Source organism: Pelodiscus sinensis, chromosome 7 (genome assembly GCF_052426305.1).
Source record: "Pelodiscus sinensis isolate ZL-2025 chromosome 7, ASM5242630v1, whole genome shotgun sequence".
Lineage (NCBI taxonomy): Eukaryota > Metazoa > Chordata > Testudines > Trionychidae > Pelodiscus > Pelodiscus sinensis.
In genome coordinates, this window is record NC_143058.1 from 63,999,414 (window position 1) to 64,016,602 (window position 17,189).

The 17,189-nt window shown below is 44.5% G+C and overlaps 1 protein-coding gene across 1 annotated transcript in view; it reads left to right on the top strand.

Annotated features, from left to right (window-relative positions):
* COL6A3 (collagen type VI alpha 3 chain) overlaps window positions 1–17,189 on the top strand; it is a 107,236-nt gene that overhangs the window by 33,394 nt on the left and 56,653 nt on the right. The window contains exons 5-9 of the mRNA XM_075934041.2: window positions 3,637–4,236; window positions 7,274–7,870; window positions 9,069–9,635; window positions 14,793–15,425; window positions 16,117–16,713. Of these exons, the coding sequence (XP_075790156.2) occupies window positions 3,637–4,236; window positions 7,274–7,870; window positions 9,069–9,635; window positions 14,793–15,425; window positions 16,117–16,713 (2,994 nt within the window). The remainder of the gene's footprint in view (window positions 1–3,636; window positions 4,237–7,273; window positions 7,871–9,068; window positions 9,636–14,792; window positions 15,426–16,116; window positions 16,714–17,189) is intronic.

Consider the following 17,189-nt stretch of genomic DNA (forward strand, 5'->3'; position numbering starts at 1 on the left):
AAGCACAGCGGCTCTGACGGTGCAGGACATGGTCACCCTCATGTTGCGGGGTGGGGGAGGGGGCTGGGCATCATCTTCTGCATCCCCAGGGAGAACTGACCACTTCTCTTCTTTCTCTACAGCTGCACCAGCTGCTCGTGCAGGGCGCACCACCCCGCCCGGGACATGCTTCTGCACCCGCGGCCTGCTCCGGACTGCCAGCATGGAGCAGGAGTACCGGGACCAGCACCTGGGAGTCCTGCGAGCCGTACACTGCACACTGCAGGCCTGGATGCGGGAAGACCTGCAGTTCCGCCACGAGCTGCTGGCTGAGCTCCGAGGGCTGAGCACAAACCTGCGGCTCCTGCTGCAGAGCATGGTGCCCCGTGCTGGTCCTGCGCCTGCTGCCCCCCCAACTGCTGTCCCTCCTCCCACTCCTGCCCCCTCCCACTTCTTCCTCCTCAACCCCCACAACCTCTTCCTCAATGTCCACACCCCCCACCTCAACCTCCGCACCCTCCACCCCATCCCCCCGGGGACGCCGAGGCCCCCTCCCTCGCCGTGCTGGGAGGCGGTTGGCCCGGCGAGACCCCAACCCCTGATCCTTGAGTTTCCCCACCCCCTCCTTTCCCTTGCTTCCCCCTTTCAGCTCCCTCCTCCAAGTTTTCTCCCTCCCCTCTCGCACCCTCTCTCTTCCCCTCTCCCACCTCCTTTTCCCAGTTTCCCCGAGTTTTGTTAAATAAAGAGAGTTTCTAGTTTTGACCACACATTATCTTTATTTTGTACATCAAGAAGAGTGGCTAGGGAAGGGTAAATGGAAGGAGGTAAGGGAGGAATGGGGCACAAGCCCCCGATGGGGAGGACTGGGCTGGCTCTGCGGGCTTCTGGGGGTGGAAGCTCTCCTGCAGCCCCCCAATTGCCCCCTCTCCCCAGATGGCAGCCTGCGGCAAGTGCAGCCGGGCTGATGGCTGAGTGCTGTGATGTGCTCTGTGTGGGTAGTCCAGGCACTCCAAGCCAGGACTGCTTTGCAAGCGGGGCACCCCTGAGAACTGTCTGTCCGGGGTGGGGGTCGGGTCCCTTTAAGCACAGCCCTCGGCTAGCCTGAGACAGCAGCTCCACGCTCTAAGTCCTCCTCTGATGCCCTGCCGGCACTGCTTCCGGCCATCCTTAACCCCGGTTCAGGGTCCACTTAATGTGGACATGCTAGTTCGAATTAGCGTTTTGCTAATTCGAACTAGTTTTTTAGTGTGGATCCATTAGTTCGAATTAGCTTAGTTCGAATTAACTAATTCGAACTAAGTTAGTTCGAATTAACGTTGTAGTGTAGACGTACCCAAAGCTATTCGCCTGCTTGCTTCCATCCGGGAATCGGTGGGAGGTTTCCAGGCAGAACTTCGGCTTTAACCTTTATCATAGTGGGAGTCATGCGCTATGTCTACACTAGCGGCTTCTTGAGCAAGTAATATGCAAATGAGGCTAAGCGTGGACTATCACTGAGCCTCATTTGCATACCTAATGAGCCACCATTTTTTTCAGAAGAGGCTCTTGCGCAAGAAGGAGCGTCTGCACTGCTCCTTCTTGTGCAAGAAAAACTCTCTTGCGCAATGCCGTTCTGCCTGAAAAGTAATAGGTGTAACGGCATTGCGCAAGAGGGCTTATTCCTCGTGGGGAGAGGAATAACTCTTCCGGAAGAAGCCCTATTTTCTGACGCTGTACTGTAAATTTACTTGCGCAAGAACACGTGTGCAGTGTAGACACCCGGCAAGTTTTTGCACAAGAACAGCTGTTCTTACGCGAGAAGCTGCCAGTGTAGATGTAGCCTAGTCTTTTATTCCAAGCCAGGATAGACAGGCAAGAGATCACTGGTGGGCTATAGGGTTGCTACTTCCTCCCATACACTAATGGCATTGAGGAGTTGCTACTACTGCCCATGAATTCTAGTAGAAGCTATTATGTCTGTTTTCCCACCATTTAGCCTTGGACTACAAGTACAACATAGTCTGAAACCACTGGTTCATGCTACCACATTCAGATCCCCTGCAACTTTTGCTGTATTGTACACATGGAGTACGGAATCCCAGCAACAGCCTTTTCACAGCCTGCCCGCCAATGCCTCAACTCCGCTGCTTTCTAGGCTGCCTGCTCTGGCATGGAGTCTCACCACAGCAATGGCCCTGATTAAGGATTTTGCTCCAGTCAAACATCAGACTCTTAAGAATATTTTGCGGTCGCACGCTGCTTTTCACCAGCCAGGCGCCTCACAGATAGCATTTTTATAGTGTTCTTTTCTATGCCCTTCTTCATAAGTTAGCTTAAAATATACAAGACAAGCTGGGAAAAATGTTCAAAAGTGACTTGTGATTTTGAAGACCTGTTTTTGGGGGCTCAGCTTGAGTTCCTGTAGCAGGGTCTGGCTTCCAGCCCTTTTTTGGGGGGAAAATCCAGCTCTCCAAAGGCAGCTGAAGTTGGGCACCTGAAATTCAGGCCCACAAACTCACTAGTCACTTGTGAGTATCTTGGCCACTGTGATTAAAAAACAAACAAATAAACCCGGGAAAAAATCCCCTTTCCCCAGTGTCCCTGTGTAATTGCTTTCCACGGTCATCCAGAGAAGTCAAGCATTTGTAAAAAGAAGTGTCAGTTAATTCTGAATGTGGGAAATAAAGAAATGTGTTGTTTCTCTTATTACAGCTTCTAGGGTAATGTGGTCGAAAGTTAAATGAAGGTCGTACAAGATTAACATGCACAAAAGATGCATTTAATACTTATTTCTGATAGTGTCTACATACCATCATATTTTATCATTATGCCTGTTAACCATGTCCATATTTACTTATCACAGTGCCTACATTTTCTGTGTTGAATATAATGGCATTTTGATTCCAATAAAGCACAACTGACTTTTTTTTTCCTAATCACCAAACCTTCAGACTCAAATAGGGATTTGAAAATCCAGGTGTGTTCATTCTACTTCTTACATCAACACACCTAGAAAGATTTGGCAATTAAAGTTTAGTCACTGATGTTGTTGATGCTGTGTGTAAGCCAGAATAAACTCCCGCTCACGCTTCCACACTCGTTGTGTTGAGTGAAGAACAGTAATAATTTGCCTTTCTTAGCTAAGGATCAGATAGGACACGAAGATACACACAGGTAGGTGGAATAAGTAGGAACTCTTCTTTACTTAATAACTTTTCTTAGCATAACTATTTTGAGACCCATGGGAGTAGAGCTCCACATGATGTCAATTAGCATGTTTTCACTTAAGCTAATGTCAACTGGTGTTGTATCCTATTGAAAAATATGAAGATGTTTCATTTGTGTCCTCTGCTAGAATACCCTATGGATTTTTTAATTTTACTATGATCAGCCTTTGACATTTTCTAAATTTTTCCACGATTTAGAAAGAGACATTGCCATAATAAATCATACACTAGCAGAATTCAATGCAACCCCACCTGAGAAAATGTTCCAAAAGAAAGCACTTTCAAAAGGAAGGAAGTGAAGGTCAGGACATAAAACCAAAGTACCCATAAGAGGCATGAGAAACAACAGTAAAACAAGCTAGACGTCCTATTCAGCTGTTGATGTTGCATTGATAAGCATGGATGATTGAGCACTTCCACTGACAATATCTGTTTATATTGTTACTTGCAGTTGTTGATGTGAACAAGAAGGACGTAGTCTTCCTGGTAGATGGTACAACTGCACTGGGATCTACCCAGTTTAATCAGATCCGTGATTTCATTGCCAAAATCATCCAAAGGCTGGAAATTGGACCAGATCTTATCCAAATAGCTGTGGCACAATATGCAGATACGGTAAAGTCAGAGTTCAATTTCCGTGCCAGTCAAAATAAAAAAGATATCATCGCTGCTGTGAGGAAGATGAAGTTAATGGGGGGTACGGCCCTCAATACTGGCTCGGCGTTGGACTTTGTTAGGAGAAACTTCTTCACCAGTTCTGCTGGGTACAGGAGCGATGAAGGCGTTCTGCCCATGCTGGTGCTCATTACTGGTGGTAGGTCCACAGATGATGTTACCCAGGTAGCATCAGAGATGAAAAGGAATGGTATTGTGGCTCTCACCGTCGGGGCCAGGAATGCCGATCAGGGGGAACTACAAGCCATTGCCCATGAACCAAACTTCGCTTTCACTACAACTGAATTCCGAGCCCCGCTTCTGCAAGGCATTCTCCCTGAAGTGCTGACTCCTATCAAAACATTCTCTGGAGTAGTTATTCAAGAAATACCATCAGGTAACCATTCATGTTTATCTAAGGAGATGCACTGAAATAGTTCGCAGTTCTTATTGTGTACCCAGTAGAGATGAGTGAATCGTCCATAATGGTTATTTAGGTCAGTTAAATTTTGCCTCTTTTCCATTTGCAAAATGTTCATGAACTGATTGTTCAGTTCTTTAATGCATTTCGCTACTTGGTTTTTTTCATGAATGTCTTTGTAAACCCGGCCCACCCCCCCTCGCTGTATTTGTTGATGTAGAGTCTAAACTTCAAAATGTGTGCTATTTGTGTTAGTCACTGAAGTCACACAATATTGTTTCTGATCTCTGATTAGATGATTTGTGTAACTAACCACCACAAAGCAAATTTTGAATCACACAATCAAATATACAATTTGAAATTTGCAGCCAATAGGTGATAATAAAGCTTGACCGTGTATACGTTCAGAGAAAGTGAACTTGAAAAAGCTCAGGAGAACATTGCTGGCTTCTAATTCACTTTCAAAGTCACATTTGAAATTCAAATTTGCAGAAAATAATCTCATTATTCACCCATCTCTGAATCTAAGCAGAGCAAAAAGCTAGTATAGAATTGATTGTGTCCATTTAGAGTGTGATCCAAAGTCAATTGAAATCAGTTGTTTCTTTCCACTGACATCTGTAGGCTTTGAATTAGACTCTTGTCCAGTAACCTGAGAAATGTCATCTGAACCAATTCCCATGTATTTCAACATATGGTTTATCTGCCTAAAGATTTTGTATTACAGTTCTCCTCAGGATTTTTTGCCAGTGGAGAAGTTTGAGGTTTGATTCTTGTAATAAAATGCAAAGGGCCATGTTCTAAACCCACATTTCAGTCCCATGTCATGAAAACATTTGACAAGTAAGACCTCCTGCAGTTCCCATGAAAGTCACTAGAGAGATTTCCATTGACTTATGTGGCATTGGATCAGGACTGTTGCGCTATCTAGTTTCTCAGAGATACTAAGATGATAATGCAAGAGTTCAGAGAAATTGTATGGTTTTAGGAATCCGTTTAAAACACAATGACTGCTCCACACGGAGAGATGAAATTTTAAAAATCCAATTTGTTTGCATTGGTCCTTAATTAAGATGAATATCACGGGAAAAGAATCTATCATTTAACAAGCTTTTACAAAATGTGTTTCCTGCTAATATGGTTTCGCATGGCTACATGTCAAACCTGACATTTTTATTTCTGAATACTGAGTAAAAATGTCCTTAAACTTTTTGTTCTTTACAACTTCTAAATGTCGCTTCTATCTTGGTCACTCTGACTCTATCATACCCACAGCCATAAAGAAATTTTGTAGGCAAGTAAATGTTCCCTTCTCACAACCCATTACAGATATTATTGCTGTAAATGACACTCCAATAGATTATCTAAGGACGTTTGCTCACATAGAGGCCTTAAAAGGGCGACTACAGATTAGAACAGAAAAGAGCAACTCAATATAGATGGTTTGGCAGATATCATTTCATTCCAAAGGGACCAATTTTCCTCATTTGATTTTTAATTCCCCATTACTAGGGCCCTATAGAGAAATGGATAGATAGAGATAATGGATAGATCTCTCCAATGTTCAAGTTTAAAGATGTTTAACATCACCCTTGACTAAGGGACCTTCAGACTAGAGTAGCGTACATAAATATGTGCCTACATATGTATGTGGCGTTGGTGTCCATATGATCAAGTGGAGAGGCACGCCATACATTGTATAGGCAAGCGATACATGTGTTACGTACCTATGCCGACATAGGACCTGGCTCCAGCCATATTTCAGACATAGGCCCATGGCTCCAGCCCATCTAATCCATCTTCCAGAGACTTCTCCTAACATTTCAAACCCGGCAGCAGCTTCAAACACCAGACCGATTGGTTAAAATCAACCCAGAAGAGAAAAGTTGACTCCCTGACAGTGGAAACCCCCTGAACTGATCCCAGCTAGAAGCCCAGATTCAGTGTGAAAGCAAGAGCAGCTTTTCAGCACACAGGAACGTTCGGATTTTCAGGTCCGATAACACACAATCTTTAAGGAGTAGACGTGGGAACTGGAAAAGGGAGATTCCAAGGGTGAAATCCAGTCCTAGGGAAGTCTATGGGAGCTTTGCTATTGACTTCAATAGGACCAGTATTTTACTATTTTACCCTAAGCTTGCCAGTGAGACTTAGCCGTGTCTTCTAGGCCTTTGAAGCTGGGACAATTTGGCCCAGATCCTGTGCGTCACTGCTCACCTCCAGACCCAAAAGGCCCCAATTCTGGTGTAGGGAGAATCATCTAGTGGGACTCAGCTGGCTTTGTGGCTCTGAAGCCACCTTCCGCTGTGACGAAGGGGACCATGGCTAGGCCAGGTGCTGCACAACATCAATACGAGGGGCCAGAAAGCAAGACCTAAGCAAGGAGGGCAGGATCCAGCTCCGGGGCAGTCACTTGGATGGGGAGTGTGTCCAGTAAGGACTGTCTCTGGTGCTGGTTTCATTGTATTTGGCCCCGATTCGGATCACAGCACATTTTACCTGCCACCGAGCTAACATTTTCTGTCAGGTTTTATAGAAGGCTCAAAGTTTTAATGAAATACTCTCTCACTCCCAGCAAGGTGTAAATGGAGGCTAACTGCAGGGAGCCAGATTCTTAGCTGGTGGAAATGAGTGTTTTGCTGTTGAAGCCAATTAAATCGGTTTACACCAACTGAGGTAGTGACCCAGAGTAACTACAGAGTAGGCAACCATTTTGGTTGACATTAGTCATCATATGAATTTTCTTGTATATTTTTGACTGGGCTCTAAATTTCTAAATATTAGCCATTCAAATATTCTCTGCAGTCCAAGCCAAAACAGCCCATAGGTTCACTCAATGCTCTTGCTGTTACTCTCTTGGAAACTCTCTTTTCATTTCTTTTTCTCTCTCCTCCTCTTCCCTCTTGTCTCTAACAAGGTATACATGTGTGTGCGGTGCATACTGTATGCACACATGACAAATACTGGTGTGTTTTCTATGATGTCTCACGTTATTTTCTGTGCTCCACTGCAGTGCAAGGCAAAAGGGATATCATCTTTCTTTTGGATGGATCACTCAACGTTGGAAATACCAACTTCCCAATTGTGCGGGACTTTGTTATGAACCTAGTTAACGGCCTTGATGTTGGATATGACAATGTACGCGTTGGCCTAGTGCAGTTTAGTGACACTCCTACAACTGAATTCTCTTTGAATTCCTTCCCAAGCAAGGCTGAGATCATTGCTCGCTTGAGGCAGCTGTTCCTTAGAGGGGGGTCTGTTCTGAATACGGGCGCTGCACTAAACTTTGTCCTTACGAATCACTTCGTTGAAACTGGTGGGAGCAGAATAGATGAACAAGTTCCACAGATCTTGGTCCTGCTTCTAGCAGGACCATCTGCTGATGCATTCACACAGGCGTCCAATGAATTAGCTCGGGCCGGAGTGCTGACGTTTTGTGTTGGCGTTAGGAATGCTGATAAGGCAGAACTTCAGCAGATGGCATTTAGTCCAGCAATGGTTTATTTTGTGGATGATTTCAGTTCCCTGACAGCTTTACCACAGGAGTTAATTAAGCCTTTAACAACATATTCTAGTGGAGGTGTGGAGGAAGTTCCAATTCCCCCTTCAGGTAATATCTACCTTTCTTCATGTTGACTGTATTAAGTTGGTCTTGTTTCTTTTGATGGTTTCCTTTAAACGTTGCACAGTGTTGTACTTCTGCAAGGCCCAGACTGAGCAAAGCATTACGCTTTAGCTTAATTTTACTCGTTGACATGAGCAGTAACACTCTTGGGGTGCGTCTACACTGCACCGTAACTCGAAATAAGAGATGCAATTTGAGCTATGCAAATTGTGTATCTTATTTCGAAATAGCTTATTTTGTCATTTGGCAGTGTCTACACAGCACCAAATTTCAAATTAAAATTGAAATCCTCATAGAATGAGGTTTACAGAGATGTCAGCCCTGTATAGCGAGCCCAAAATAACGGGCTTGCTGTGAAGGTGTGGGATAGCTATTTCGGGATACTGTAGTATTCCAAAATAGCGTTGCAGTATAGACATAGCCTTATAGTTCTGCAACTGTTTAAGTGTCTTGCGGAATCAGCACTGAAATAGAGATCAGAATGGGTCTCCAACCACCAGACCAAATATCCTGCCTATCTCTCCCCATCCTGATTACTTGGGATACATTAATGACTGTGACAGATGTTTGCACGGACCAGCTCACATGCAGGGAGTGGTTACTGCTCTCCGCAAAAATATGAAATGGAGAGATTAATATTGTGCAGAGCAGCATAGATCAACCAAAGCAAAAGAAAAGCCCAAACATAAAGGGTAGATCCAGTCTTCCCAGGGAACCCCCCTGAAATCAGTGGGCTAGTACGGATGTGAAGGAGGGCAGAATTTATTCTTGATAGTTCAAAGTTAATGAAAGTCTCCAACATTCTCTTCCAAAAACCGTGTGTCAGGTTTAAAGTTAATCTGAAATAGATACATATTTTCCCACAGAATTTTCTTTTATTGTGGCTCCATACAGAAGGAGCTATTAAAAATTAAGATGATTGAGTTTGGAAAGGAGAAAATTAAGGAAAATTGGACAAATAGATAACTGGAGTTCCACTTTGTTTCGGGAAGTCAATGAAATTAAAAGGTCGGCAAAGTGAAATAGGTTCTGTCCCTTTTTATTTAGATACTTTTCATTAATGAAAATCATTCAATTGTTTTAAATATCATACTCCAGCTCTTTAAAATAAAAGTTTCCACGGTGAACCCGAAAAAGAAAAAGATTTTTAACGTCTCGTTTTCTTTTTCTCTGTTTATTCTAGAGCGCAAGCAAGATGTTTTATTCATGATTGATGGCTCAGCCAACCTATTGGGGCAGTTCCCTCTTGTCCGGGACTTCGTGCACAAAGTCATTGCTACTCTCAACGTGAAGCTGGATACCGTCCGAGTCTCTGTGGCTCAGTACAGTGACAATGTGCAAGTGGAATTCACCTTTAATGAATTCCCATCCAAGCAGGAAATGCTGCAGAAAGTGAAACGAATGAAGTTAAAAACTGGGAAACAACTGAATATTGGTGCTGCACTGGATTATGCCCTGAGGAATCTGTTTGTGCCGGGAGCTGGAAGTAGGATTGAAGAAGGCGTTCCTCAGTTCTTAATTCTGTTTTCTGCTGGGAGATCTTCTGATGATGTGGAGCAAGCAGCAGAAGCCCTTAAAAGACTTGGAGTTGTCACTTTCATTATTACAGCCAAGACTGCTGATCCCAGAGAACTCGAAACTATTGTTTATGGTCCACAGTTTATTCTAAATGTCGAGTCCATTCCTAAAATCGGAGACTTAGAACCAAACCTAGTGAACCTATTGACAACCATAGAAATTCAGACAGTAGGTATGGAAAGCCACTATTCCTTTTGTTTGTATAATCACAGAACACTAGAACTGGAAGGGACCTCGAGAGGTCATCGAGTCCAGTCCCCTGCCCTCATGGCAGGATCAAACACCATCTAGATCATCCCCAACAGATATTTACCTAACTTGTTCTTAAATATCCCCAACAATGGAGATTCCACAACCTCCCTAGTCAATTTATTTCCGTGTTTAACCAACCTGACAGGTAGGAATTTTTTTCCTAATGTCCAACCTAAACCTCCCTTGCTGCAATTTAAATCCATTACTTCTTGTTCTATCATCAGAGGCCAAGGAGAATAATTTTCTTTGTCCTCCCTGTGCTTAGGTACCTGGAAGCTGAAAGCTGCTGTTATGTCCCCTCTCAGTCTTCTCTTTTCCAGACTAAAGAAACCCCCAATTTTTTTTATCTTCTCTCATAGGTCATGTTTTCAAGACCTTTAATCATTTTTGTTGCTCTTTCTGGATTTTTTCCAATTTCTCCACATCTTTCTTAAAATGTGGAACCCAGAACTGGACACAATATTCCAATTGAGGCCTAATCAGCGCAGAGTTGAGTGGAAGAATGACTTCTCGTGTCTGATTCACAACATCCCTGTTAATGCAGCCCAGGATCATGTTTGCTTTTTCTGCAACAGTGTCACACTGTTGAGTCATGTTTAACTTGTTGTCCACTATGACCCCCCAAATCCCCTTCAGTAGTTCTCCTTCCTAGACAATCACTTCCCATTCTGTATGTATGAAACTGATTGTTCCTTCCTAAGTGGAGCACTTTGCTTTTGTCCTTATTAAACTTCATCCTGCTTACCTCAGACTATTTCTTCAGTTTGTCCAGATCATTTTGAATTTTGACCCTATCCCCTAAAGCAGTTGCAACCCCTCCCAGCTTTGTATCATCGGCAAATTTAAAAAGCATACTCTGTATGCTGATATCTTTGAAAATTAAATTAAAGGAGATTGCCTATCTCCTAGAACTGGAAGGGACCTTGAATGTCATTGAGCCCAATCCCCTGCCTACACAGCAGGACCAAGTACCACCCCTGTTGAATTTTTGCCCCAAATTCCTTAATGTTCTCCACAAGGAGTGAACTCACAACCCCAGGTTTAGCAGGCCAATGCTCAAACCACTGAGCTATCCCTCCCCCCAAACTGACTGGTCTGTAGTTTCCTGGGTTGTTCTTATTTCCCCTTTTGTAGAAGAGCACTAGATTTGCCCTTTTCCAGTCTTCTGGAATCTCTCTTCCATGATTTTTTCAAAGATGATAGCTACAGGATGAGATACTTCCTCTATCAGCTCCTTGAGAATTCTAGGGTGCATTTCATCAGGCCCTGGTGACTTGCAGACATCCAACTTTTCTAAGTAATTTTTAACTTGTTCTTTTTTTATTTTAACTTCTAAACCTACCCCATTTCCACTAGCATTCACTATGTCAGGCATCCCATCATCACCCAGCTTGATGAAAACCAAACAAAGTAGTCATTAAGCACCTCTACTATATCTAAGTTTCCTGTTATTGTTTCTCCCTCCTCACTGATCAATGAACCTATTCTATCCTTGGTCTTTCTCTTGATCCCAATATACTTGTAGAACATCTTCTTGTTACCCTTTATGCCTGTAGCTCAGGGTTTCCCAACCTATGGGTCAGGACCCAAATATGGGTCGCCATTACATTTCAGAAGGGTCGCCAAGTGTCTCCCCAGGTGGCTCTGCCTCCTCCCACCCACCCTGTTTTTGAATTGACTTGGGTCACCAAGTCTTCCTGAATTGTCAAAATGGGTCCCCATCTGGAAAAGGTTGGGAACCGCTGCTCTAGCTAGATTTAGCTCTTTTTGTGCCTTTGCCTTTCTAATCTTGCCCCTGTATATCTGTGTTGTTTGCTTATATCCATCCTTTGTAATTTGACCTAGTTTCCACTTTTTATACAACTCCTTTATGATTTGTAGGTCATGTAAGATCTCCTGCTTGATCCAAGGTGGTCTCCTGCCAGACTTTTTTTTAATCTGTCCTAAGCAGTGGAATAGTTTGCTTTTGGGCCCTTAATAATGTCCTTTTAAAAAACTGCCAACTCTCTTCAGTTGTTTTTCCTTCCTAGTCTTGTGTCCCATGGGACCTTACCTACCAGCTCTCTGAAGTTAATAAAATCTGCCTGCCTGAAATCCATTGTCTCTATTTTGTTGGTTTCCCTTCTATCATTCCTCAGAATCATGAACTCTATGATTTCATGGTCACTTTCTCCCAAGCTGCCTTCTACTTTCAAATTCTCAACCAGTTCCTCCCTATTTGTTACAATCAAATCAAGAACAGTTTCCCCCAGTAGCTTCCTCAACCTTCTGAAATAAGCTTCCCCAATTATCACCTCTAATACCATTAGCTCACAGACATCTAACTCTCCCCACCTCTAATATCATTAACTCACAGACACTTACTTTCCTTCCTCCCGCCCCCCCTCCCCCCGCATCCCCCTTCTGTTCTGTAATGTGATTTGTCCTTTTTATGTGCGTTCATTTTTTTTAATTGTATCCTTTGGTATATATGATTGTGACTATTTTCTTCCACTATTTGATCTGAGGAAGTGGGTCTGGCCCACGAAAGCTCATCATCTAATAAACCATCTTGTTAGTCTTTAAAGTGCTACATAGTCCTGCATTTTGCTTCAGCTACACCAGACTAACACGGCTACATTTCTATTACTCTTCTGAAATAAAAAATTGTTTCCAATGCAGTCCAAGAACTTGTTGGATAATCTGTGCCCTCTGTGTTAGTTTCCCAACATAGGTCTGGATAGATGAATTCCCCCGTCACCACCAAATCCTGCGCTTGGGATGATTTTGTTAGTTGTTTAAAAAAAAAAAAAAGCTTCATCCAGCTCTTCTGCCTGGGTTAGGTGGTCTATACTAAATCCTTAGCATGACACCACCCTTATTTGTTAATCTCCTTTAACCTAACCTAGAGACTCTCAATAAGTCTATATTATATGTCCATCTCCCCCTCAGTCCAACTGTACACATTTTTAATATATACGGCAACACCTCCTCGCTTTTCTCCTTGCCTGTCCTTCCGGAGCAAACTGTATCCTTCTATACGAATATTCCAATCGTGTCTGTTATCCCACCAAGTCTCTGTGATACCAATGGTGTCATAGTTGTGTTTATTTACTAGCACTTCAGATTCTTCCTTCTTATTCCCCATACTCCTTGCATTTATATGTAGGCACCTAAGATACTGATTTGATTTTGACACCCTAGTTTTGCCTTCTCCCTCCTTTCTCTCTGCTATTATAGCCCATGCTCCCTCCCATTTCTGACCCATCTCCTACGTCTCAATGTTTTTCACTTACCTGTGGGCTTTGGTCATCTGCCCCCGTCGAACCTAGTTTAAAGCCCTCCTCACTTTTGTGTGCTTGAAATCGATTGTTTCGCCCTAAGTGGAATACTTTACATTCATCCTTACTTATTGAACTTCTTCCTATTTACCTCCGATCATTTCTCTAGTTTGTCCAGATCATTTTGAATTTTGTCCCTATCCTCCAAAGCACGTTCAACCCTTCCCAGCTTGGTATCGTCTGCAAACTTAATAATCGTACTCTCTATGCCATATTCTAAATTGTTGAGGAAGATATTGAACAGAACTGGTCCCAGAACTGATCCCTGGAGAATCCTACTTGTTATGCCCTTCCAGCATGACTGTGAACCATTGACAGCTACTCTCTGGGAACAGTCATCCAACCAGTTATGTGCCCACCTTATAATTGCCCCATCTAAGTTGCATTGCCCTAGTTTATTAATGAGGAGGTCATGCAAGTCTGTATCAGATGCTTTACTAATGTCTAAGTATATCACAATCACTGCTTTTCCCTTATCCATAAGGCTTATTAGTCTATCAAAGAAAGCTATCGGCTTGGTTCGACAAGCCTTGTTCTTTAGAAATCCATCTTGACTGTTACCTGTCACCTTATTATCTTCTAGATATTTGCAACTGGATTCCTTCATTTTTTGCTCCATTATCTTTCCTGATGTAGAAGTTAAGCTGACTGGTCTGTCATTCCCTAGATTGCTTTTCTTTCCCTCTTTATAGATGGGCACTATGTTTGTCCTTTTGCAGTCTTCTGAAGTCTCTCCTGTCTCCCATGACTTTTCAAAGATAATTGCTAATGGTTCAGATATTTCCTCAATCGGCCCCTTGAGAATTCTAGGATGCATGGGGAGCTGAAGACATCTAACTTGGCTAAGTAATCTTTAACGTGTTCTTTTCCTATGTAACTTCTGAACTTATCCAATTTTCACCAGCATTCAATTCCCACCACCCGACACAAAAAAGTCATTAAGTGCTTCTGCCATGTCCACATTTTCTGTTATTATTTCCCCCTCTTCATTGGGTAATGGTCCTACCCTATCTTTGGTCTTCCTCTTCCTTCTAATGTATTTGTAGATTTTTTTTGGTATCCCTCATGTCGCAAGATAATTTGAACTTGTTTCATGCCTGGGCTTAATTTTGCCCCCATGTACTTTTGGCCCCCGATTTGTGTGTATTCATCCTTTGTAACTTGATCCAGCGCCCACACAGCATTACTTATTTTTAGATTGGAACATTCCTCAGGGAGGGCTTCTCCATTGCTGCCAATTCTCCTACTTCTTGTGAGGAGTAAGGGAAGCCGCTGGGAGTGTTTAATCACATCGACCTCCCACTGCATGGACATAATTAATATAGCCAGGGTTGCGAATCTGAAGTCAACCTTCCACACCAGTGTAGACCAGGGCTAAGTGGAGTAGACATCTGGTGCCAATGTGTTCCAGTCCCTAGAAACCTTGATCGCTTTGGAAGAAAATGGTCCCTGATTACGTATTCCATTTGTTTCCCTTTGCTAAAGGCTGATGCTTCCAGTAAAGAGTATAGAGCCCCTCCCAGCTAGGTAGGCATCACCTAGCACATGAGGTCTTGTGGCTTTTATTGGATTTCCATCCATCTTTCCATTAGTCAAGAGCATTTGATTGCTTGGCTCAAGGTAAACAACAATATAAAGAAACTGGATAAGCATGTGTGAAACCTAAGACCCCAAGCCTTTCATCTTGCTGAGAATTGTTTTATACAGAGGATGTCTATTTTACACAGAGAATCTGACTTATCTTCCCTTCCCCTCAGTGCCTCCCACAACAGCTGATGAAGGTGAGAAGAAGGACGTGGTGTTTCTGATTGATGGCTCAGATGGTGCCAGAAGTGGTTTCCCTGCACTGAAGGCCTTTGTGCAAAGCGTGGTGGAGAGCCTGGATGTCAGCCCCGACAGGGTCCGTGTTGCCGTGTTACAATTCAGCAGCGTCGTACAACCAGCGTTCCTTCTTAACACCTACTCTGACAAAGCAGATGTGATCAGAGCTATCCAGGACCTGACCATTATGGGAGGGTCTCCACTAAATATGGGCACGGCCCTGGACTATGTCACAAACAATGTGTTTGTTGGCTCCTTCGGCAGCAGGATAGCTGAAGATGTCCCTCAGCTGTTGATTCTGTTGACAACTGGCAAATCAAGGGACGACGTGCGGAGGCCCGCGACAGCCCTGAAGACGGGTGGCATGGTGCCCTTCGGCATCGGAGTTGGAAATGCCGACGTCACGGAGCTGCAGACCATCTCTTTCACACCAGAGTTTGTTGTTGCCATCCCTGACTTCAATCAACTGGACACCGTACAGCAGAGCATCTCAGATCGAATCATTCGGCTCACCCGGGAAGAAATCGATAGGCAGCCCCCGTACGTGGAGCCGCCTACACTCAGACCAGGTGAGAGGATGGTTTTTGGCGGGCATCTCCCCAAAGCAATGTTCGTAGGAGCAAGTTAGAGACCTAAACCGAGGCAGAGACAGCAAAACAAGGCATTCACAATGAAGGCTCCAAAACCAACCTCCTCTTCCTGCCAGTGTAGCCTCTATTTGCCCAGTTGTCACTGGGCTTGCAAGGGTCTGTAATTACAGTCAGTCATTCAAATACGTCTACCTGCATCAGTCCTACCACGTGGTCCATGCAGGCAGACTGCCACATCTCCATAGTCCATGAAGTCAGAGCAGGATCTGGACCATCATCCTACAATAAATAACCCCCTTTCTCGGTGTCTAGATGGTCACTTTGCAATCTGCCCTGTGCAACAGAGAATAGGGATTTAGGGTTTCTCCTACTCCCTGCCTTCTCGTCCCCCTCCTGGCCTTCAGAGAGAGGACTCATTCTTAGGAGAGCAACCATTATAGATCCACACATGGTCGTGTATGAGGATGGCCGCATAGATTTCCACACTAATCTCACACATGGGTCCCAATGGCCAGCTGCTTTAGCTCTGTGCTGCTTGGTGATGGGCCCCAAAAGGATCATTGCACATGGTGGAGGGAGGGGGAGAGGTTAAACCTTTTGCACTTTAGATCATTTAGTAATTTAAGTCTTGGGCCTATCCGTGTCATCTGAACTCTCTCTCTTTTGACAGAGAAAGAAAAGAAGGACGTTGTGTTTCTCATTGATGGCTCCCAGTACGCTACCGCAGAGTTCAGTTCCATCCGCAGTATGATCGAGCGGCTAGTGAACTCCCTGGACGTGGGTATCGATGCCACCCGGGTTGCTGTGATCCAGTTCAGCGACGATGTCAAGACTGAGTTTCTCCTCAACACTCACTCCAGCAAAGAAGAAGTGCTGAGCGCCGTGAGGAAGTTACGGCCCAAATTTGGCTCGCGGGTTAACGTCGGCGCCGCCCTGGAGTTTGTGTCGAAGAACATCTTCACGCGACCCTCTGGCAGCCGCATAGAGGAAGGGGTCCCTCAGTTTTTAATACTGCTCTATTCCCGCCAGTCTGCAGATGACATAGATGACCCTGCCCTCCAAATTAAAAAAGCTGGGATAGCACCTCTGACTATCGCAAAGAATGTGGATCCTGCGGAGCTGGGAAAGATTTCTCTGAGTCCTGAGTACCTGTTTCAAGTGAGAACCTTCCAGGAACTGCCTGGCCTCGACACAAAGCTGCTGACGCCTATTAGAACGCTGACTTCAGAACAGATACAAAGGCTCCTGGGAGACGTAGTCACTCCAGGTAAGATTGCCTAGTGCAGTGTGTGTGTGTGTGTGGGGGGGGGGGAACCTCAAGCCTGGGGCCCGGATGAAGCTGCCCCGCTTGCCTGAATCCAGCCCCCAAAGCTCAGCATTGAGAAGCCTGCGCTGGTGCTACAGCCCCTACCGCCCCGCCATCCACCCGCACGGGCTGGAGTGAACAAAACCTATTTGACTGGGTCCCCTTATGCTCTGGTGTGCGAGGGGAATTTGGGGAGTGTCGTTCTCCTTCTCAGTCAGGGGCGTCTCACATTGTGCAGCCCCCCTGACTGATTTTTCTGGGGGGTCAGTGACCCCCGACCCAAACAAGGTTCCCTAGCCTTTGGCCTAGTGCCTCTGTATTGCTGGTACTGTAGATATTGCTAAACATGCAAACACCTTTTCACTCCTTCCCTGCCAGCAAATGATTTCCCCTCTTAAAAACAAAGACGACTCATTTGCATGGTCAGGAGAATGGAG